The sequence below is a fragment of the Seriola aureovittata genome, chromosome 16, assembly GCF_021018895.1.
Source record: "Seriola aureovittata isolate HTS-2021-v1 ecotype China chromosome 16, ASM2101889v1, whole genome shotgun sequence".
Taxonomy (NCBI): Eukaryota; Metazoa; Chordata; class Actinopteri; order Carangiformes; family Carangidae; genus Seriola; species Seriola aureovittata.
Window position 1 is genome coordinate 22,995,563 of NC_079379.1, and position 23,399 is coordinate 23,018,961.

The 23,399-nt window shown below is 42.4% G+C and overlaps 2 protein-coding genes across 2 annotated transcripts; one reads left to right on the forward strand and one right to left on the reverse strand.

Annotated features, from left to right (window-relative positions):
- Positions 1 to 835: 835 nt before the first annotated feature.
- oprd1a (opioid receptor, delta 1a) lies at positions 836 to 23,058 on the forward strand. The gene is made up of 3 exons (XM_056399933.1): positions 836 to 1,535; positions 13,127 to 13,482; positions 18,678 to 23,058. Exons 1-3 carry the CDS (start codon positions 1,285 to 1,287, stop codon positions 19,205 to 19,207), a joined length of 1,137 nt encoding a protein of 378 aa, XP_056255908.1. The 5' UTR covers positions 836 to 1,284; the 3' UTR covers positions 19,208 to 23,058.
- LOC130184127 (piggyBac transposable element-derived protein 3-like) lies at positions 15,244 to 17,578 on the reverse strand. The gene is made up of 2 exons (XM_056399932.1): positions 16,534 to 17,578; positions 15,244 to 16,326 (listed from the first exon to the last, which is right to left on the reverse strand). The coding sequence occupies exons 1-2, from the start codon at positions 17,540 to 17,542 to the stop codon at positions 15,599 to 15,601; spliced, it is 1,737 nt and encodes a 578-aa protein (XP_056255907.1). The 5' UTR covers positions 17,543 to 17,578; the 3' UTR covers positions 15,244 to 15,598.
- Positions 23,059 to 23,399: the final 341 nt, after the last annotated feature.

The window sequence follows — 23,399 nt, forward strand, 5'->3', positions numbered from 1 at the left end:
TGAAAATGAAAATGGGGTTACAACCCAACAATGGCTAACTGACATCTGTGTCGTTGAGTATACGTTGGGCTTTGTTGAACGTCAGCTGTCGTCAGTATCCTACGTCATATCGACGTCCTGACGTTTCACTGCCACCGCCCATAAAAAAAAGAAGAAAGTTAATCTAACAACTTCATGAAAACTCCATAAAAGTTGAGATCTGTGGTCAGATTGTCACCTCAGCTGCAATATTCTTATCACATATATTACATCATCATTTATTCATTTACATTTGGGGGCATTTTTATTGAAAATCTTAATTTTCTCTTTAGTTTGCTTTTGGCCTTTTCTACCCCCCCCCCCTTCTTTCATAAAAGTGCTGAATATTACATTATTGTCTATTATGAACTTCTGCTGTGACATTTTAAAAGTGCCGTGGAAAACTACTGTTGTCTGCTGCTCTTTGCTTTGTGTAAAGAGAGATTACTGATTCTGGATTTCACCCCGTGGCCGCACCCGCCTAAATTACTTCAGTGGGGATTTTATTGATTTTTGACTTGTTTGTTTGTTGGCAGGTTGATTATTTTCACAGCTTGTAAGCGAGACACATCAATTTGACTTGAAGGTATGGACAAACAGCCGCTGCCTTGTAAAGTTCACCTCACCTTGGTTTCACTGCTGAACCTGCGGATTATCTTTGTTTATTTCGAACCTGATACTTGCGATTTGAAATGTTTCTCCTCCAAATGTGCCTCTGCTCGTTCTCTTTCTTCTTCTTTTATTTTTTATTAGAGATGAAAACCCTAAGACCACACGAGGACTCGCTTACTGTGGGTCCAGGCTTCACCTGGCCGTCCCCTGTTGACGCCCGTGACGGTATAAATGCGCAACTTTGACGTCGACGCACGGATATAAGAGAGCGCTCGTGTGGGGAGGTGGAGAGAGTAGAGGAGGTGTACACACAGCTACAGCACACACACACTGACACACACACACTGACACACATGCACACACACACACACACACACATATATATATATATATATACACAGCTGACTGCTGCTGAGGGGCCACCGTCTCCTCCTCCTCCTCCGTCTGGAAAGAACTGCGTCTCTCAACTCTTTTCACGCAGCGCCGCGGCTTCTGCGCGTTGTTTGGAAACTCTTTCACTCTCTCTGCTCCACTTCTCGCCTCCAGTCGGACCCGCGCTTTCTCCGCGTTTAAGTTCCTGCCACATTATTGGTGCGTGAGCAAGTTTCCCGCGCCACGGGCACAGTGTGGACACAGCGCCGCAGCGGCAGCACCATGGAGCCGTACACGGTCCCCGGAGCTCAGCTCTCCCTGTCCGACCTCTACTCCGTCATCCCCTTCAATGTCACCTTCCCGGACGAGGAGAGCGGCTTGATGGGCGACAGGCTGCAGAACTACACCGAGCAGCAGAGTCCGGTGAGGAGCACCGGGGGTATAATCATTGCCATATCCATCACGGCTCTCTACTCCGTCATCTGCGTGGTGGGACTTGTGGGCAACGTCCTCGTCATGTACGGGGTGGTCAGGTAAACACTGTTTATTATACTCATTGAATTGAAGTTACTTGCTTTTAATGTGTAATGAGGCTTGATGAGAGCAGCAGAAATGTGAAATTCACCCACATGCACTCATGGTTTCTGTCACTGTGTGCTCACAACACCTTACAACACCCGGTGACCGACATCTGATGCTGATCTCACAGATTTAATCCAGTTTGGTCGCATTTTTATCCACAACCTCGATCTTAACTTCCTCTTTACCTTGCTCTCGGCTTTTTCCATTTCCCCCCTTTTCATAAAAGTACAGATTATAATCTCAAAACAATTATTTTAATTTAAGTTAAGCATTTGATGCAATGAAAAAGTGAGATTTCCTACAACCCTCTGCACAAAAAAAAGGGTCTATAGTCTTATGAAGTTCTTGTTTTGTGGAGAAACCTGTAAGAATGAATAAAATGATCTGAAATAGACCCTCGCAGGATTCATGTGTTCTGATTTATACAAATTATTCCAAGTAAATCAACATAAATTGAGCCACCTGAATTTTACAACCCTCTTGCATTCCTGTCTGCATTTGTGGGGGTGGGGGTGGGGTTTGGGGGTGGGGGTGGGGGGGTGGGGGTGGGGGTTTAGTGGCGGTCGAACCTCTCTGGTCTCAGACGCAGTCTCTCCGCTCAGTCTGACTCAGCTGCACCTCGGGCGCAGAGGGCTGAGCCTCCAGTCGCTCACTCAGATCTGTGATGGACACACTGGGTTTGATGGGATTGCTGGGTCTCTCAGGGTGACGGGTCTTTACTTGCTCTGTAAATTAAAGTATACATTATGTGTGTGCCTCAGTATTTTGCCTGTAAACAGGAATGAAGGGGAGGATAAACCTTTTAAATTGAACATTTTATCTTTTGGCTTGAATCTTTATGGGAAAGCTTTGATAATGGGTTTAAACTCTTAAAAATGTAGCTCTGTAATGATGAAAAATGAGTTGTGCTTTTTCAAGAGGAGAAATTGATTCTGTCCATTAGTGGATGTTTGCAGTATAATTGTCTATCCAAGGTCGTAGCTCGCCTTTTCCCCTTAGGCTCTAAAAGCAACACAATAAACCTACACCCACTTTGCCACTAGATACAAGCACCCTGTCATTTCCCAGGAAGCCTCTCAGCCCTAACCTGAACGCTTGTCAGGGAGAAAACGGCTTCTATCTTCTGCAGCAGCTTCCGCTCGTCCTCACTCATCACATCAATTACTTTCTAATCTCAAACATTCTCCAATATCACCTGAAGCATTAATTACTCCAGCTGGGCTGGAAAATTAAACATGCAGGTAGAATTTGTTTAAGATTCCCCAGTTGCAGCAGGGGAGGATAAAATAGTTAGATGGAGGGGAAGTAGTCAAGGCCAGAGGTTGTTTTTTCAGCCGACAAACAGGACATGACAGTAAGACATAGTGTGGATGGTTGTTGGTATTATTTAGATGCATACAGTGAGGTGAGAAGGAGAGCAGCAGAGGGAGTGCAGACAGAGATAAAAGACGGAGTTGATTATCGGAGAAGCCACCAGGAAGCCATCGTCGCCCAAAGTGGAAATCCTTCAATACCGAACAAAGAGAAATTCACAAATATATCCAGCTCTGCCCGTGAATTTCACTCAGGGGGAAGAGAAAATAAAAGGGCAAACCTGGGCACACAAGACAGAACATAAAGAGGGGAACGAGGGTGGTAAAAGGGAGACAAAAGGAAAGGGATGGATGGGAGCTGGGAAAAAGGCAATGAATCAAATTGTGTGCAACGATTCGCCTGGCATTTTGTGTTTGTGTGAGTGAGAGGGCTCATCAGTGATGCCAGACCCCCCCCCAGAGAGGGAGAGGGAGGGAGGGAGGGAGGGAGAGGGAGGCAGGCTGAGCACATTAAGCATCCTGGTCACAATGTATTATCTCCTGTGGAGCAGCTGTAAACTCCGGAGGGCTGGAGCTCGGAGGAGACACCCAAAACCTCAGACAGAGACATAGTGAGGTAATAACACCGATGAAGAGCTGGGTGAACACTGACTAACACGTGGTAATTACTCATCTTCCTTTAGTTGTTGAAAAGTTTGCACGCTGTTGATTTGATAGCCTATCAGAAGCCCTTAATTAAAAATGAAAGCTGAAATGTGTCAGGTGGGTTCACGCTGCTCGACACTCACGGTAACAATGAAGATAACGTCTGAATCAATCACGCAACAACTTAACGTTTTAATCTTGAAGATTTCAGACGTGGCTGATGCAGCGACACCTGTGGAGACTGGTGGTAGTGGTGAATATGTGAGGGATAATACCCAGCATGCAGTATGTTCCACTACGATCCTGGAAAGTACAAGTTGTTATAGCGGAGGGGAGTCGCAATCTACAATCTGCATCACGCTCGGATTTTATTGTGAAAGTCCTGACAGGAAGTTGTGATTCGTATCTTAGCACCGGTATGAGGTGCTATATGTCGGCGTCTAGATCGGAGGGTTCAGTCAGTGCTGACCCTGAGTCGTCACGCCTCCCGTCTCCGGCTGTTTAACCTTTAACAATGGGCTGAACTTTTAATATTAAATATCTAAATATAGAAACTTTTAATCACTGAAAAGTAGAGCGCATAACAAAGTAACATCGTCCACCATCTGAGATCTTCAGATGTTACGAAGAAGCTGCCTCACTGTGGCTGATATTACTGAAGTCGTCCTCCTCCAGCTGATTTAGATGATTCACTCAAATATCAAACTAATAACCTCAGTGTTGCTGTTCATCACCTACAGTTTAATTAGTTTAATTGTGTCGTAGGTGTCTGGTTATACTGTCGGGTCAATTTGAGTTCATCTCACCCTTCCAGCCAATCGGAAATTGAGAATTCTCCGTCGCCGTGGTGAAAGTTTTAAAAAAAACACAGGTCCCATGGCTCAAATCCAAATGTACTTGTTTCACAAAACTTTCGACGGAAGTTTCACCATCTAGCTTTTTTAATTTTTTTATTACAGCTTTCAGTGACGTTTCCTGGTCTTCCTCAGTGGATGATCTCGTTATCACTGATCACCTGTTGTCACGTGACAGAAAAAGTCACCAAGTTGACATTGTTTAAAAACGGAAAATCATCTCATTTGAGAAGCTGAAACAAGAGTATCTTTGGTATTCTGTTTGATAATTGATTTCAATAGTAATCAAATAGCAAAATTTAGTATTTTTAACTCATTGTTTTTGCAGTAATTTTGATTTAAAAAAACAAAAAAAAAAAGCCCATTTGTTTGCCTGCCACATCAGCCGGCTAAATATAGCAAAGTCATAAATAGTCATAATTGTTGGATATTTCCCTCCACTCGGAGAGACTCTCAAATGCACAGAAATCCCATTTTTAGCAGAGGATGCTCATGTCAGCGTGGACTGAACCGTGGCACTGAGAGCCCTCGGTGTGATTGCTGATGGAGAGGCTGACACTGACTCCTCTGGAGATGGTCCACTGTTGTGCAGGGTAGGTCAGAGGCATGAGGCTTCCGCTTATCTCCCAGCTACCCCCCCACCTAGCCTCCCATTCCTTGATGCCACTTCTGTTAGATAAGAACCGGCTCAGAGCTTAGGCAATTTATTGTCAAGTGGCTTCCATTTGAAATCAGTTTGATGCGCAGCTACCGGACGGCGGGATTAGTTTATGAGAATATGGATTCTCAAATGAGCTGCTGCTTGTGGATTATTGTTCCCACTAAGAAAGCAGATATGGCACAACGTTGGTTTTTCTGAGATTGTAATATTTTGGCAAAAACAAAAGATAATGATAAAGCCTGATTCAAAAAAAAATTTGGAGGAGTTTTGTTTCTTTAGGACCTGGTTGTGGAAATTTGGCCTAAAATATTGTAGCCCTTTGCCAGTAAGAGCGTGACTGTGTGTGTTTGTGTGTAAGATGCCAGACTGCCCGTCTGTTTATTTCCTGGGCTGAGTCAACATGGCCAGTGTTTCATCACTGCTTGTCTTCTATCTCACCCAGCAGCATTTATGTCTGTGTGTGTGTGTGTGTGTGTGTGTGTGTGTGTGTGTGTGTGTGTGTGTGTGTGTGTGTGTGTGTGTGTGTGTGAGCGGTGTGTGTGGCCTTCAGCCCTGGAAAAAAACGGCAGAGTCGAGCTCAGAAGTGTATGAGCACCGAAAGGACTGATGTAGTCAGGCCAGGCAGTGTAACGCCCAAACCACATAGAGATAAAGGATGGAGACTGATCTCAAATGCAAATGCAAATTCTCGTTAGGTGAATGTGAAAGTACAAGGAGGTCCAGAACCGACAAAAGGCAGTGAAAAAATAAGAGTGACAGCTTTTTATCCATGTAGCTGATAAAATAAATTAAAACCTCATTTGTTTTTATTTATGTTTTCTCCTCTCTTTCTCTTCCACTCCCTAATTTAGTTTTCAAGCTTTTCCTTTTTTGCCTCTTGGCACATTTTTATTCATTAATCTATTTTAAAACGCTAGCGCCAGTGAATAAAATAAAGAGTTTATCACTTATTTCCAATTTGACTAAAAGAAAATAAAAGATGTACACTTTAAAAAAAAAATCATTATTCATTATGTGAAGTGCAGCAATCAAAGTTATTTACAAACTGCACTGAAGCTGGCAGCTGATAACACCGTGTGTTGCTCGCTGCTGCCCGACAGCAACAGAGTCGTGACGGTGTGTTTTTGAAATTAGCTTTAGCGCCAGTTAACTTTGTTAGCGTTAGCATGCCAGTTAAAATTATGTAGCTACTTTTAGGAAAGTTACAGCAGTATGATGTACATGGATGATAAAAAATACATGGTGCTCAATGTGTTTAGCTAAAAACATTTTGAGGTAAGCTAGCTTGCTACACACACATGCACATATTAAAGTAATGTATTCCCACGCCTCGAACCTTAACCTGAGTGGGCAGTGTCGTGAAACGGTTGGTTACACTGAAGTCCAACTACACGTGTAAAACAGCCAGTTCAAATAATAATAAAGAATTTACATATGAGTTGATTTAATATTGAAAACTCGCCAGTTCCTCACGGACCACAAGGAGTCGCTTGCGGACGTCTCTTTGAGAAAGGCCGCTCAAAACTAAACCTAAACCTGATTCTAACTGAACCTTGAAACAAAGTCTTCTCTCCTAGTTGATTTGGCGACACCTGTGGTTACTGGTGGAAAAAGCGAATGCGGTTTAATACTACAGGCCACAGAGTTCTGGGCGAAGCAAAACAAACTACTGTCGTTTTAACAAAGAAGTCAGGCAATCTTTGGCCTGTCTCCATCACTCTGTGAGCAGCTGTGATCTGATTTTATGCTGCACCCAGCATGAGTCCGAACAGCAGGGCTCAGTGAAAGGAGCTGGTTACCTACGCTGAGAAGTTGGAGGTGTGCAGCCTGTCCCCTGCAGCTCTTCATCTAACAGCTCACTGTGGCTCCGTCTCGTTCCATTACTCTGTGCAATATGTCAAAATGAGCCGCTGTCGGGGGAAAAAAATGCAGACAAACGAACCATAGTTTGTTTTGTAGATGCATATTTTGTTTTCATATTCTGACACATTACATTTCCAATGCTTTTAATGTGAAGCTGCAGCAGTAGGAAATGTTTGGTTTGCAGTAGCAGCAACTTCATGCAGCCACAGACGGCCAGTTCATAATCAGAGACGCAGGCTGACAAACTTTACTCCACAGTAATGTCTCAAAATGCAGCGCTCTCCCGCTTAAACAACCGATGGGCGATTCACAAGGACCTCTCGGTAGGAAACCTCCCTACAGGGGCCCCGTTTAGAATGAAAACAATTGGGGTCGGTGGTTGGACGTAATGTAGGCCGATCTTCGTCTGGCTGATGACTGGTTGACTTCACGTGCTGCTGCTCCGTCCCTCCACTGAACACCGTCAGTGGAGAGAGCCACATCAGAGCTTCTTCACTAGATAAGGTCTGTCCAAAACGTCTCTAGATACGTCGCTAACTGCTTTTAGGACAAAAAAAGTTGTCATAAAAGTTGCCAAATCTAGCAAGAAAATTGCTCGATTGTCAACACTGCTCTGCAGGAATCTCACTCACCGACTCGAGTTGCAATGATTGGCTGAGTAGAGTCACATGAGATGATTTGCGACACATGCATTGTTCTGTGCCTTTAAAGGCTGGAAAATCTGAGCTGGCTTCAAATAGAAACACTGTCATAATTTAATAATTCTCAATAATTTGATTCAGGTATGACAACATCCTGGTCCTGCTGCACACCTATCAGTGAATTGGCTGTATATGGATACGCCCATCTCATTATCTTATAATGATTGAACTTGTGGTGAAAATAGAGAATAGATAAATGATTGAATGTGTGCCAACACCCAAAAAATAAAGAAATCTAATGAGCTGAGACGAATGAAGTATTATTTTTAAAGGAAAGGTATAACACTTTATATTTCTTTATAGACCACCTTTTATTTATCTAAATATAATATATTAGTATAAACAATATTTATTTGTGTATACAGCAATGTCTTGACACATCTGATACTTGACCTTTGACCGCCTTTTGTCAGTTTCAGGACTCTGAACACATCTGTGTAATACTCCTGCCACCGGCTGCTTAGTGGGGATTTACATAGTGCCGAGCTAGCAGCATTTGATTAATGGCAAACTGACTGATAAACCGGTAGTGATGGCCTCTGATCAATGGTTCTCCAACAAGGTGAAGAAGCAGAAATCGTTGTTCTTACCTATAGAGACCAGTGGTCATAAAGGTCAATACTTTACACTGTGATTGGAGGCTGTTCATCACTGATTGTCTAGAGATGGAGGCCAAGGATCCCTTTGATGGTCTGAGGGTTTTTTTGGAGGGGGTGGTATAGGATTGAAGTCCACTCACCTTAGTGCTTGTTTACTCATGGGAGGAATAATGTGGCAGTTTTGCCGCAACACACTGACACACTGTGTGGGTTCCTATCTTGGCGGCTTGGATTTGGCAGAAGGGGAAAGCGATTTCTTTTGAATCATGGTTCAGTTGTGAAAGTGACTCTGACAATGAACATAATCCTCTTTTTGTGTCAAAAGTCGAGCTTTAGGTGCTGAATCAAAGGCTTCAAAGAGATTGAGATACAAAACTAAACGGAGAGCAGCTTTTGTTCGCAGTATGAGACTATAAAGAGTTTTGACTTTGTCTCATAAGATGGTTTTTGATCCGAAACTCCGCCTGGTATTTTTCCTATCTCTGACTGATGACATTTATGTCCATGTCTATCTTTTCTCTGAGCAGGATTTTTATGTTTTCCACGGGTTCAAAGCTTCACAGTGATATTGTGCTTACTTCACAGACAACCCTTAAGTAATTATCAAAAGCTTACTCCTGTCTTTTGTTGGAAGTGCAACCTAGTACAGGCATCGGATTATGATGCTCGAACATACATGGGAATGTTAAGACGCAGCAGTTTCTTTTCGTTTTGATTGCAAAATTAAAAACACTTAAAATAAAGCTGAATTAATTTAACAGAGTGGAGGCCTTGTGGAGCGGTGTAGCAAATCCCCATTGAATTGACATTACACCAACAGGCCTCCCTAGGGGAGCAGGGGAGAGCTGAGCTGGAGGCAGAGGGAGGTTAACGTAGAGTGTGAGGTAAATATGAGTCAATAATCACACTCCTTCTCGGAGTCTTAACTCAATCGAATCCTCACAGGCCGACATGAAATATATTGATATCAGTCAAACATGCTTCATTCTTCCTGGAAATATTATTATGTCTGATGTCCATCGTGAAGAAACATCCATTAATCTGATTATAAATGAGGGGAAAATGACACTCTGGACCTTTCTTGAGCAACATCAGATTTTTAGGTTTTCTTCAAAGTGATCCAGTAGTAGTGGTCAGTATATCCATAGTCCATGGATATATGGGTGCATTACAAACAGGGACTACTAATAACTAATTCGGTGTACTTTTCATGATACCAACTTGAGGGAAGCAGGAGAGCGCTTCCAATACACTGAGCCTTGCCTCCATTACAGCAAATAAACTACTTTCATTACATGTATCATTAAACTAAAGGAGGAGCTAAAGAAACTAGCAGGTCTGAACAGTGTGTAAACAACAGAAACACCAACAACCAGCAATGAGACAATACACTTGCTGCAGTATAGCAATGAAAGCCCTGCTAAGAAATAAAAGGTTTCTGCCCACTGAAACGCTAGAGGCCTTTTAATTTGAAATGATTACAGGAAGTGATGAGTTTGTATAAGACATTCTGTCGCATCGAACCTTCTTTCTGGGTGATCATTTCTTAAGTTAATAAAGCTTAAATCACAGCACAGCCTTTGTCTTTAATTTATGTGATTGATGATTTTGTCAGAAGACGTCGTGGTTATGAAATCAGGATTTGACCACAGGCGGTCCAGGCACGTACTAGGTTTTGACCTCGTCTTGTTTTGTCATTATATTGGTTCATAAAAGGGGCTTTATGTTGGTTTCTATCAGATTAACAGAAATGTTTCTGACTTTTTGACTCTCCTTGAGCTGAACAGAAGAGACACATACGGTACTGATTATGTCAGAGACTAATGTCTTAGCTGACAGCGAATAATGGAATAACTGATGGGAGTCTGACAGCAGACATAATTACATTTTCCCATGCAGCCACAGCCATTTACATTAAACTGATTTATTATATCAGACAAAATTTTTATCAGCCCAGTTCAGTCACCAATATAATATAAATGGACCAAACTCAGGAAAGTGTTATCTGATGACATTACCAATTGACCTTGTGTATAAACTCAACACTTTGCAAAACTCAGACAACTGGAAAACAGGAAATAGGATTGACTCGTATGAGCGCGGCATGAAGAGCTAAGAGTCAGTTTTTCTGAAATACCACAGTGAGTCAAAATCTTACAGGGTCATACCATCAATCAACTGAAATCGATCAGCAGGTTAATGTAATTCCTCAATCCACTTATTTCCATAAAATCCATAAAGTGGTTTCTTTTTTTTTTTTATGTGCATTTTTAATTTGAAAAAAGCTGTTCATCTTGATGCCCCCAACTCTTAACATTGAGATAACACTGTTGGATGAAAATTCTGTATGGTGACATCTGACCATGTGCCTTGTTCTTTCCTCGTGCCACATATTGGATGGGATCGAACACAACATAACAAAAGCTTAAAAGATACTTTAACATGCCAGAGTTAAATCCCCCTTTCAGTACCATGGATAGCTCCACTCAGCCAGGCGTGCCAAAACACTTATTTATAAACTTCAATATTTAATAGAAAATAATCTCACAAAGCAAAAACACAACGTACTGTCACCATAAATATAAATAAGCTATAGGCACTGACATCTAAAGTCCATTTCTGATTTTATTGTTGTCTTCATTCATAGTTTGACTGGCCATCGGGAGCAATCAGGAGAAATCCTGGTGGGCCACTACATTGGTGGGTGGGTCAAAAGAAACCCATGAACTCTCTGTGCGCCTGTCATTCATTCATTCATTCATTCATTGCTGCGTGCATTTTCCCGGACCAGGCTCACATATGTAATCAACCCCTCACCGAGGCGACCCGAGCTGTCACCGCCACGAATACTTTGGGGGTGCAGGATAAATTTTGTCCCCCCTGTGGATAGAAATATGTCAGCAGAGCCAGGGATATATAGACACGAGGAGGATAAACTCATGCTGCCTATCATATCATGTGCATGCCTATTTAGCATCATTTACATTTCTGCCACTTTATTAACTACAGCAATATAATCATGCTGTTGTCAACACTTTGTTGGCACAATGGTGGCATGAACCTCTACGGCTCTTGTTGCTGGCAGTCACCCAGCAGCCCTGGCTTCCCAGCTCCTCAGGAGCTGCCAGGAAGCAGAGCTGCACCTCCAATTCACTGAGCCTGACCTCCATTACAGCAAATAAACTACAATTATTACAGGAACCATTATCACTGAAGGAGGCATAGCAATAACTAAACATCCCACACACCCAGCAAGAGAGAGCAGGAGAGAGAAGCCATCAGTAATTGTGAAGCTAAAGAAACTGGCAGATCTGAAAAGCATGTAAACAACAGAACAGCCAGCAACCTGAAGTGAGACTACACGTACTGCTGCACAGTAATAAAAGCCTTGTTAAGCAATAAAGGGTATCTGTCCACTGAAACGCTAAGGGGCTTTTAATTCGAAACAGATATAGGAAGTGTAGATTTTGTATTTACGTGTAATGCAGTAACTTTAATCAGGCAAATGGGAGAGAATCGATACCAATATGACCAATTATACATATGAAACAGAGGGAGTTAGAAATAAAGGCTTGTCCAACAGTCCAACACTTGGCCCACCAATGTTGTAACTTCATCACTCAACTCTGCCAGTCAGTCAGACAGTCAGTCAGTCAGTCAGTCACAGACATTTGCGATTATAGGGCTGTCCCAGTTGTTGCAGTCCAGCCAATAAAAAAAACAGGCTATTTGGTCATCAGAAAAGCAGGTAACTTGATTTACCCGTCTGTTCTTTGTTTTAGTGTCAATTAAAAAAAATGCTTCTTTCTATTGATCACTCCCTAATGTGGTCACTTCGCCACCAACAGCCTTATTAACAGCCCCTGTGAAAAATGACCAGGAGAAAAGTGAATACACATCTGGGTGGGTGTATTCTAATGGAACAAAACAATAAAGATTGAATCACTAATTTGAATGTTATTTTTTTCTCTTTTTTTCCCCATTAAAATGTCAGATACATCAGGTCATGATGCAATCTGCTATCTATGTTTATTCAACTAAATCTTTAACATTCAAAATTGCAAAATAAAAAGAAATGATATATGTATATATGTCCAATTCCATATGGTTTCGGGATACTATATTCATGTATTCATGAGCGCTGTAATATGTATTATACAGTATATCTTAATGAAATTTTGCACCTTCTCGTACCTTGTTCTTGCCCTCGCCCACCTTTTGTCGGTCCGCAGTGCACACGAGTCGGATTGTATTTGGATGTAATGATTTATCGCCTAGAAAACTAAATTATCTTAGATTTATATACAGAATGAAAACAGCTTGCGAGGTTTCTGATGAGAGACGTCTGAGTGAAAATAAGCTTCATGCCCCAGAGAAGAATTTCTGATCCCAATAAGCTGTTAATATACCAAACAAAATGACTTCAGTGCTGATGACCATTACTTTTTTTTTTTCTTCCAATACGTGACCAAAATATCTTCATCTCTCTCAAACACACACACATACACAAAGAAATATGTACAGTCCCATGTTAAAAGCAGAATCCTTCTCATAAAATATATATGAACCTCAGTTCAGTAGCAGTATAGTATATTCTTTTCGGAGTTCTCGGGTGCTTTCCCTGGAAGTAGGCTGCTTGATCAGAGGACAGCAAGCCAATTGAAACCATTAACTCAAATCACTCATTTGAAAAATAAATAAATAAATAAATCTAAGCTGTGAGGAATTAGCATTCACAGCTCTTCACTGCACGTCTATAGCATGAGGGAATTAACTCTAATCTAAGCCATACTTTAAAATCCCCCATATCCCATAACAGACTTTCCATACCCAGCTGCTCTCATTACCGCTGCTGCTTATTGCAAACTCTCTCTCTCTCTCTCTCTCTCTCTGCGATCGCAACCAGGTACACCAAGATGAAGACGGCCACGAACATCTACATCTTCAACTTGGCTCTCGCCGACGCCTTGGCCACGAGCACGCTGCCCTTTCAGAGTGCCAAATACCTCATGAACACCTGGCCGTTTGGGGAGGTCCTGTGCAAGCTCATTATCGCCATCGATTATTACAACATGTTCACGAGCATCTTCACCCTCACCATGATGAGCGTGGACCGCTACATCGCCGTGTGCCACCCGGTCAGGGCGCTGGGGTTTCGTACGCCAGTCAAGGCCAAGCTGATCAACGTGCTCATCTGGGTGCTGTCCTCAGCGATTGGGGTTCCCATTATGGTCATGGCTGTGACCAAAGTGGCTGATAATGGTACTGTTTTGTCTTTCATTTTTATTTAAAGTCTTAATGTTTGGTGCAAGTGTTAACTGTCCTCCAGAACAGACGTGGTTAAACAGTTTAAAAGATCCTTAAGAACTTCACGAGATGGTACACAAAAGGAAATAAAGAATAATGGTGATTAGGAATCGAGTCCTACCCATGACCCCAAACCATCGACTGTGAAGGCTCAGAGTAAGTCGTAAAACCTCTGAAACATTTAGACCACTACATCCAAAAAACCAAACATAATATTTGATTTTCATCAAAGGTTCAAGGTAGTTCCTTCAGGGGGGGGAAACGCACTACTTTTCCTACTCGGCCAGAATTCACAAAACCTCACATATGCCCTTCTTCTGTCTCTGCTTTGAAGAGGGAAAATACTTATTAATTAATGTTTTAAAGGAGCAAAACTGTGTCTATAGCAGGTAACTGATATAAAACAGCCCAGTATTCCTAGTGATTGCGTTCATATCAGACGAGTCGCACAATTTACATTCAGAGCCAGTAGTGGAGGCGGTGTTCCCCTTTATGTAGACAAGTGTGAAGTAACTCCCAGATCACACATATAGGTACTAGAGGACCCCCCACTGTGATTCAACACTCAGAAGTCGTCAAAAACCTTGAGATGCTACAAAAGGCACCAGACATGTGGGAGGGACAACTCTGAAGCAACAAATTGTTCTTGTTCTGTTTCTGTCCGGAAAACAGAAGAGCAGCTGCTTTCTACTGCCAGCTCCACTTTGTAACTGTACTTAAAAGCTAAGTGGACGAGAAGCTGGATCTTACGCTTCCGAATTAAATAAGATATCATTTTAATGAGGGGCTACGACTTTGATGTGCACCCAGTTTAGCTGCACCGGGAGAAATAACTGTCGACTTAGGGCTGCGTGTGGAAATTATACCCTTAACATTTACCATAAATGAAAGCTTCAGGCTGGTGAGAGCCTGGAGAGAGCCTGCTACTTTATGGGCGTCAGGGTGAGGAAGTCAGGTTGGTGGATGGACATTGTAAGCACAGTCAACCTTCATTTGTAAGCCTGGATTTTGCATCCACTAGTCCGACTGTATGCACAATCATTTCCTAACCTTAACCTGTTGCTTAATTGTCCGGGAATGGGCCAGTATACTCAAACCAAAGTTGCTTGTCTGATGGTCAGACAGCTTAGGAAACGTCTTCCCTCCAAAGCTTTTTGATGACACATTTCAGAGGCAGTTACACAGTGATTGACCAGGTATGCAGAGGTGGCAAAATTTGTGGTATTTGAGTAAATCCCTTAAGCCCCTTTTTTCCATTCTTTACACAACTACCCCCGTCACTTTTTGTGCCATAATATGAATGCCTTCCAGGAGAGACTGAAATACGTGCCATTATATATCATCTCCTGTCGCTCTGACAGCCAGCTTTTCACCAGGCCTTTAACCCATAAAGACCCGGACCCATTTCTACCGCAAGGAAAATTATGGGGGGCATAAAACAGATTAAATAGAGCACATAGAACACATTTCTCAAAAAATTTTCAAAATTCTGCCACTAGGTGGCAAAGATCTCAAAAGTGACTTAGATGTCACTTCGGGCGTAAAATAGTTAAATTATATGTTACACCTTAATCTGAAATTTTTTTAAATAAATCAGCCTGAGAATGTATTTCTTTGTCTTTTTATTTGTATATCCTCAGATCAACATCCAACAACATAAATAACATCTTAATAATGAAAAAAAAAACTCTTTGTAGGTTTAGTCCAGGCATTTTCTCAGATCAACAACAAGAAAAGTACCATCTGAACAATGAAAAAAACATGATGCCTCATAGAGTAGGTTTAGCTGCTTATCTTAATAATTATGGAAGGAAATGATATCAATAACACTGTCCCTGCCTTCCACTTCACACCACTGATCACTATTGATCCTTTTCTACTCTCTAACAGGTTGTCAAAGCTCACCAGAATAATAACATTTGTAATTCCACAATGAATAACCTAAAAGCTCAACAACTTTTGTGGAATTTGTAACAGATTTGTTTCTGGACAAAGTAGAAATATAGGGATGAAGGCCAGAGCTTGAACTACTGGTGGATTACCTATTTAGCAGAGGGGTTTGGGTGTGTGCCTAGGCAAAATGGTATGTTTTGAAACAGTTTCTCTCTTCAGTGAAGCAGAGACGCACGTCACATTTCTCGCAGACGGTGGTGGTTGCATTGGTTTTGCAGATTTTGCAGCGGCCACGCTTGGCACATTTCACAGGCCAGTGTGCAACCTGGTCCAGACGAACATCATCAGGAACTCCGACACGGACTCTCTTGGGAGGTGCTGGTGGAGATGGGGTTTTGCTGTCGAGTGATGGGCGCCCCCTTTCTGCCTGGATGAGGATGAGGCTAGTTGCCACCTCTGCCTGGAATCTTCTTTGATTTAGTGGCCTCTGACCAAGCAGCTTGCAGTCACGGCGGTAGGTCAGCCACGCGTTGACCAGGGCTAGCATGATGCTGTGCCAGAACAGGTAGATGTACCACCTCCGTGACCTCATGTTGTATTTGTACCTGGCAATACATCCATCGATGAGGTCAACCCCCCCCATGAAGGTGTTGTACTCTTTGACGATGTGTGGCCGGTTGACGTCAAGGAATGCTTTCTCTTGTTTGCTCCAGCGGTGAGCTTTGTCCTGTGGTTCCACTGCTGTGTGAGAGGAGATCAAGGTGACCGATCTGTTGTCATGCCACTTTACAATGGCCATGGATCCCTCTTTCTCCACCCTGGCATCGAAAGATCCTCTGCCTCTCTTGGCAAGACTCTTGTCATCCTCAAGCTGACATCCAGACAAGCGATTGCTGCGGAGTGTTCCTGTAATACATAAACAATAAGACAAAATGAGTGACAAAACTAGAAACAAAAACAAGAGAGGATACAGGAGAATAAGACAAAAGTGAGAATAGGACAATAGTGAAAGATGATAATTGTTTATGTTGTTAATACCTGTGTGTGTCAGTGTATGTCAGTGTGCATATGTGTGTCAGTATGTGTGTGTGTGTGTGTGTGTGTGTCTGTTACCTGTGTAGAAGATCTGCCGCTGAAGAAGCTCAAGCACCAGTGGTGCTGAAGAGAACAGGTTGTCAGCGAACACTTTGTAGTTCTGGCCTGGTGGAAGAGTTTCACACAGCTTGAGCACCACGTCTCCTCCCATGCCAAATGTGGTTCTTTTCCCAGTGCCACCTTCATACACCTGAAAATCACAGAGGATTCCTGTGGAAGTGCAACGGGCCCAGATCTTGAATCCCCAGGGGTGGGGCTTGCTCTTGACATACTGCCTTATTGGGCTGCGCGTTCCTCTGAAAGACACCATTTGCTCATCGATAGAGTTGTACTCTTCTGGGGTGATCTCAAGACATTGTTTGCGGAACATATCAAGCCATGGACGGATCTTCCAGCATTTGTCCCCTTCTTGCCTGTTTGATGAATCCGTATTGTCAGCGAAGTGGAGAGATGCGAGGAGGGTCTGAAAACGGTTGCGTGACATGTTATCAGCTACCATGGCACACCTTGTGTTGTTTTCCCAGTAGGTACGGTTTCCTGGAAGCTGGCAAAGACCCATGCGCAGGTACATGCCAATTAGGATTTCCAGCTCCTTGACTGTGGTGTTCACATTCTTGAGCGTGTCAGTGGTTTGGACACTGTACAGATTGGTTTGCTCCATCAATGACTCTATCATCTCTTCTGTAATGAACCTCCTGAAGTACTGCAGGGGAGTGGGAAGCTCGTCTGGAGGTGTGACACTCTCTCCTTTGAACGTGCAGTCAGGGGCTTCAAAAGGTTTCTTTCTCCAAGAGAACTTATTTTCTTGGCCAGTAGGATGTTTCTTGGTTGAGGTACTTGGTTGAGGTACTTCTCTTGGTTGAGACACTTCCCCTTCTGGTTGAGGTATTTCCTCTTCTGACTCACATTCAGACTCACTTGACTCCTGATTCAAGGGAGTGTAATCTGGATCTTCGACAGGATCGTCTTCATCTGAGCTGGTACCACCAAATCCCTCAATCTCACTTTCATCTCCATTCTGAATCATGTCCAGAATGAACTGGCTATGCTTATCCCAATCCCATCTCTTTTCCCTGTTCATCTAGAGAGAAAAAATGGTAAATATTCAAGCCTTGCCTGATGTCATGATGTAGTCCCAGACCTGCCATTTTAGTAGCTAGCTACTTGGTGCCCAACAGGTCTTATTGCAACCCATGAATAAAATTATATAACTGATATTGGTTCAATTAAGCTAGAATAAACAATATATAACTAAATATAATTGATTCAGCCAAGTAAACTGATCAGATCATGATTAGTTTTCTTATTGTGACACATAAGTCACAACAATTTTTTTCAACCGTTTTTAGGCTAATTGCCCGATGTGACATTTGTGTCACACCAATATTTACTTGATCGTTTTATACAAAGTTCTTCAAGAAATGTGTAAACAATAGTTTATTTTTAACAAACAGCATGATATTTAAACATTGCAATTCTTGAATTGGATAAATCTTACCTTTTAGCCTCTGAAAGAGCAGCTTCAAATTAGCTAGGTAGCTGGTTTTTCCAAATGCAACTTTCAGTCAAGTTCAGTCGGTTGGTATGGAAACACATGATCACCCCACTGGTCACATGACCTATCATAAATGCGCTATAGGTGTTACTCTGGGACTTCATGAGTGAAAAATCAAGGATTAACTTAACATGGAACCATCCTGAGCATTAATAGGGCGTGAGACAACCGTGTCACCGTGGGTCCTTATGGGTTAAGTGTGGCTGTTCAGAGGAAGTATGAATATTTTTCTTTCCATCACAGTCAGATGACACATGGTACAAGGTAGGTCTTTTTCTAGCATTAGCCAGCCCTAACCATCCATTAGCCACGGTGTCATTCGTCAATCATTTCATGGATGCACAAAGGTTTAAAATGTCACAGAGGGTAATCAAAATGTTCCCTCCTGGTGATAGGATTAGAAAATCTACTCGCACATAATGTATTCTTGATATTCTTGACAGTTGTCACAGTCGTACTCCGGGCTGAAGTGTGCGTTTTTAAGTACATATGTTCCTCTGCAGCTTTAGCTTTTTAAATCCACAAAACAGTATCTTTCTAAACCTGCTTGATACTCTAACCCTACATTGACTAATTCTGTCTAATGCTACCTGCCCTCTTCTTCCAGGTAAAACCATGTGCATGCTGAAGTTCCCTGACCCTGACTGGTACTGGGACACAGTGACGAAGATCTGCGTCTTCATCTTTGCTTTTGTGGTTCCTGTACTGGTCATCACCATATGCTACGGCCTGATGATCCTTCGTTTGAGGAGCGTTCGTCTGCTCTCGGGCTCCAAGGAGAAAGACCGCAACATGCGCCGGATCACCCGCATGGTGCTGGTGGTGGTGGCCGCCTTCATCATCTGCTGGACCCCGATCCACATCTTCATCATCGTGAAGACCATGGTGGAGATCGACACCAGGAACCCCCTGGTGATAGCCAGCTGGCACCTGTGCATCGCCTTGGGCTACACCAACAGCAGCCTCAACCCTGTGCTCTACGCGTTCTTGGATGAAAATTTTAAGCGATGCTTCAGAGATTTCTGCCTCCCCTGTCGGACCCGCGTGGAGCAGAACAGTCTGACCAGAGGCCGCCACACCACCCGGGAGCCCGTCTCCATCTGCGCTCCGACAGAAGCGGTGAAGAAGCCGGCATGACTAGGCATGGACTGGGTCCCCCACAGCTCTCGCTCGAGGAGGATCCAACAAGATCTGCAGTCAGAGGTCACTCAGATCTCCACGACAGAGTTTTAACATGTCCTCACAAGAAAAGCAAGTCTCAAAATACAGTGATATCACTTAATCTCTCCAGTTTGGCTGACATACTGGAAATTCAAAGGAAAAACGCTAAAGATGATGGGAAATAAGCTTCACCCTGATAACACAGTGGAATCTTATTTCACACAGGGAATGTGATGAGTTACAAACGCAGTGACGAGAGATGGGGAGAATGTGAATTTGATAAAACAAGGTTACAAAACAGAAAATCCCCAGCTCACGATTTACCCAAAGGACCAAGGGCACGAGAGTACAGGACGTTCTGATGATGCAAAAAAGGACAAAGAAACAGCCGCAGGTTTCTGTATTGTCAAGCAAAGAACATCTCATTCAGGCACGACCCATTGTGGTAGAACAGACGGGCTGAATAATGTGCTACAAAAGAATGAAATGACCGGCCTTTTCAAGTCGAACTTTGAATCAAATTAGATTTGGGTGTTTTTGAAAGAGAGAGAAAACTTTTTCGTCTGTATCTTTAAAGTCCATTTAAAAAACAAACGAGCCTCGCAGAGCAGAACCATACCGCATATCCACCGACAGCTGGATGATGGGTTACAGCACAACAAGTTCATCCGCTCTCTATATGGAGAAGTAGGGATTCAGCCAACCTTTTTTGTTTATTTATTTATCTACTTTTTTTTTTCTTTTTACAGTAAAATGAGACGCTTGTCTTTTGTTTTTTGTTTTTCTCTTCAGACTGATGGTCAGAGAAAGAGAGAAATTCGTGGCTTAATGTTCCACGGATTTGGAAAAAAGTGTCTCAAAAGGCATGAAATCATGATGAAGCCACTTCTGTGGGAGTTTTCTGCTCGGATGGAAAAAATTCACAACAGCATCGAACCATTGATGCTCGGATTTCTATGGACTTCTTTTCAGCTACTTGACTTTCATAGAGGGCTGCTGAGCCCTCAGAGAGCCTCTGAGCAGAGTCACTGCAGAATGATAAACCTGCCACCGAAGAACCCTGCAGCCGGCCGCCACAACACTTCACTCTCCTCGCCGGTTTATCGTTTAAAACAAATGTAAAGTCAAAGAAACACGCCTCAGCTCCGACTGAGAGCAGCTCCGTCACAATGTAGATAAAGACGCCCGTCCTGATGTCGACGGATAAACCGCTTCAAAGAGATTATTGATCTGCTTTTTAAATTAGCAAAAAAGCCTGTCATCTGTCGCGTTAAATATCTGTAGCACATTTAAGACACATTGAATGGCATTAGCCGGATCGCTATATTATTCTGGTTAATGCTGGGTAATTTATTTACTCCCAGCAGATCTTGACACCAATAAAATTGAAGACATCAATCAGCCGTCACCAAGACGTTCATTCCCATTTCAGTTTTGCATACCAGATGAGGTATGTCTGCAGTAATGATGCGGAGTTGATCCGAATCTCTCTCATGGGGAACTACTTCGAGGGCTTAATATATGTTGACATGTAAACATGTCGTAATGTACCACGGTTTTGATTAATGTCTGAATGTCACCTTCTTAGAGATGTACACCAGATAAAACACATCAAACAGAATATAAATCAATGACAATGAATAATGAAATGGAAAAAAACTTCATACATGTGAATTTGTAGATAATATAAAGCTTTGGCATTTGAGCAAATTTGGCTTCGGCCACCGTTAAAATGACTATGAGGCGTACCTGTGATTCTGTATGCTTTGTTTACACTCGAGGATTTCACCACGATGATTTCTGGCTCACGCAGCTCACATGAAAAGAGAAGGGAGGATGACAGTCGGGCGCTTGGGGATGGATTTCTGCTCTGTTTACAGATTCAGCAATTTGCTTATGGGGTTGACTGTAGAGTTACCCACAGAGACTGAGATAGAGACAATAAATATTGACTTTACTGTGTCCCGTAGGAGAGTGACATTTTTGCAGTGTAATACATTCCTGAATATTTTTCTTACAATGATGGTGGTGACTTCAAGTGTACTGTAGTGTATATATTACCGCTCTCTGCTTAGCTTTGACCAAGTGCTGCATCTGTCAGGTGTGCAGGATATCTCTCGTTATTTTGGCAAAATCTAGTTATATTAAGGGCAGAATGTATAGAATTATTTTATTTGGGGAAATCATCAAAATACTTCCAGTAAACTGATGCTTTCAAATAACTGTAATAAGGATCCAAGTTAAAGTGAGTGGGTGTGTGTGCATGGACTTTCATTTTCATTATCACATGGGGACGAGGAGTGAATTGTAATTTTTTCTCCTTGTTGATACTTTGCAGTTCAAATTGAAAACATAGTTTGTTTTTGTAATTGTTTGAATTTTTCTCTGCAAGTTTGAAAAGGAGCAATCAGTAATTTCTCTCCTTATCGTTGCACACTGTGTTGCACACTGTGCAACGATAAGGTGAGACGGTAACCAAGTAACGCAGGTATCCAGGTGTCGCTGATCAATGTTGGACATCCAGTCTTGGCTCGAGCAGTCTGTTCCACACCTGAGGCGTTTCAATTATAAACCCCGTCTCCTGGATGCAACCCATGACCTCTGACCTTCACCCATAATGAAATATGGAAGAGAAAACAGCAACCATATAAGCTGTAATGTCTAAATGGTTTCGCATATTATCCCCTAAAACGTGTTTTTCCGTGGCAGTTCTTCACCGCAGCTTCACACACGGGAACGAAAACGACAAAATGAATTACATTCATGAAGCAGGCGGCGCTCCGTCATCAGAGGCTTTTTGTGTTTGCAGGGTCTTAAATCACATTTAACTGGCAAAACAACATATAAAACGATTTCACAGGTGAAAAACATCTCAGAAAAAGCCTGAATTATGTTCCAAGAGAAACTAATGTTTTATTTTTGTTTGGTTTTTTTTTCCCAGTGCCAATGTTTTTCAAATTCTCACCTTTTACAATATTTGTGCGTGTGGCCTCTGTGGGTTAAGGCATCTCAAACAGCTGAAGTTATGGAAAGCTCTATGTTCCAATTAATTAAAAGGCAAACACTAATTACTCAATTAGTAAAGGGCAAGCTAATGCCTGCATTGGCAGTCAGCGTTGGCACTGAAACGACCAACAAGGATTGTAATCCCGAGGGATTCTAGAAGCTTGGAAACCGACATCAATGTGATTCTTGGCATCACCAAATAAACATTTTACGGCAGTTTCTCATTAAATCCTAGTTTGTCGTGTTCCATTAATTAACTGCAGCTAAATCGCGCCGTGTGAAACGGTTCAGGAGGTGTGTGTGTCGGAGACGGGAGAGGATGGGGAAGTGAGGTGAGGTGAGGTGAGGTGAGGTGAGGCAGCAGAGCTCAGATATGTGAAGGAGGAGCGCTGCGTTCCTGCTGATTATAATCACTGTTTCTGAGGAGCTCATATTACTGATTGCTCCTTTAATCTCTCTCCTTTGTTCAGCTCTCACTCGTTTTTTGTAATTTACTTCTTCATTGTCAATTTTTTCTATTTGATATACAACTGCTTTACACTGTAAACTGAATACTGAAAAAGCCTGTGTGAATATAAATGACTTCATTTGTGTATGATGATGGTAATTTGTTGTATAACTACTGACTCCAGTACAGTGTGTGAGGCGATTAGTGCTAATACTTGACACTATACTAGTTCTTTTGCAGTGTTAACCAATTACTTCTTAGCTCCTTCTTGTGCATCTGTTGTAGAAAAACATTTCTAATGTTTTGAAGCCTATTGTCAGATTGTTGGCAAAAATAAATAAAAATAAAATGAAGCCGAGAGAAAATAACACAAGCTCTTGTTCTGAAAAACCTCTGCTTTGGTTCCCTGGATATTAGAGGAAATGGGATAGCGTAATATTTTCTTGAAAATTATAGAGCTCATATCAGAATAATCCATCTGGTACGACCGTGATTCAATTTAAAAGTGAAGAGAGCCTCAGAATAGCCCGCCATGACATCACATAGCAAAGTGCATTTCCACTGGCGCTCAGAAAAACACACTAGAGATGGCCCGAGGCTGCTCCGAGTCCCAGAGTGTGCTATCCACCGCTGTCAAAAAACATTAAACATCCGCGTCTGCATCTGCATCTCCTCGGCAAATTTCAGACCAGCATCCTGCGGTCGCCATGGAGA

What these genes read in the sequence shown, in the direction of transcription:
- LOC130184127 (XM_056399932.1), bottom strand. Translation starts at nt 17,542, where the DNA reads ATGATTCAGAATGGAGATGAAAGTGAGATTGAGGGATTTGGTGGTACC. An exon ending in GCGGCAGATCTTCTACACAG is followed by an intron (nt 16,327 to 16,533) that starts GTAACAGACACA and finishes TATGTATTACAG; the next exon opens with GAACACTCCGCAGCAATCGC.
- oprd1a (XM_056399933.1), top strand. Translation starts at nt 1,285, where the DNA reads ATGGAGCCGTACACGGTCCCCGGAGCTCAGCTCTCCCTGTCCGACCTC. An exon ending in GTCATGTACGGGGTGGTCAG is followed by an intron (nt 1,536 to 13,126) that starts GTAAACACTGTT and finishes GATCGCAACCAG; the next exon opens with GTACACCAAGATGAAGACGG. An exon ending in GACCAAAGTGGCTGATAATG is followed by an intron (nt 13,483 to 18,677) that starts GTACTGTTTTGT and finishes CTCTTCTTCCAG; the next exon opens with GTAAAACCATGTGCATGCTG.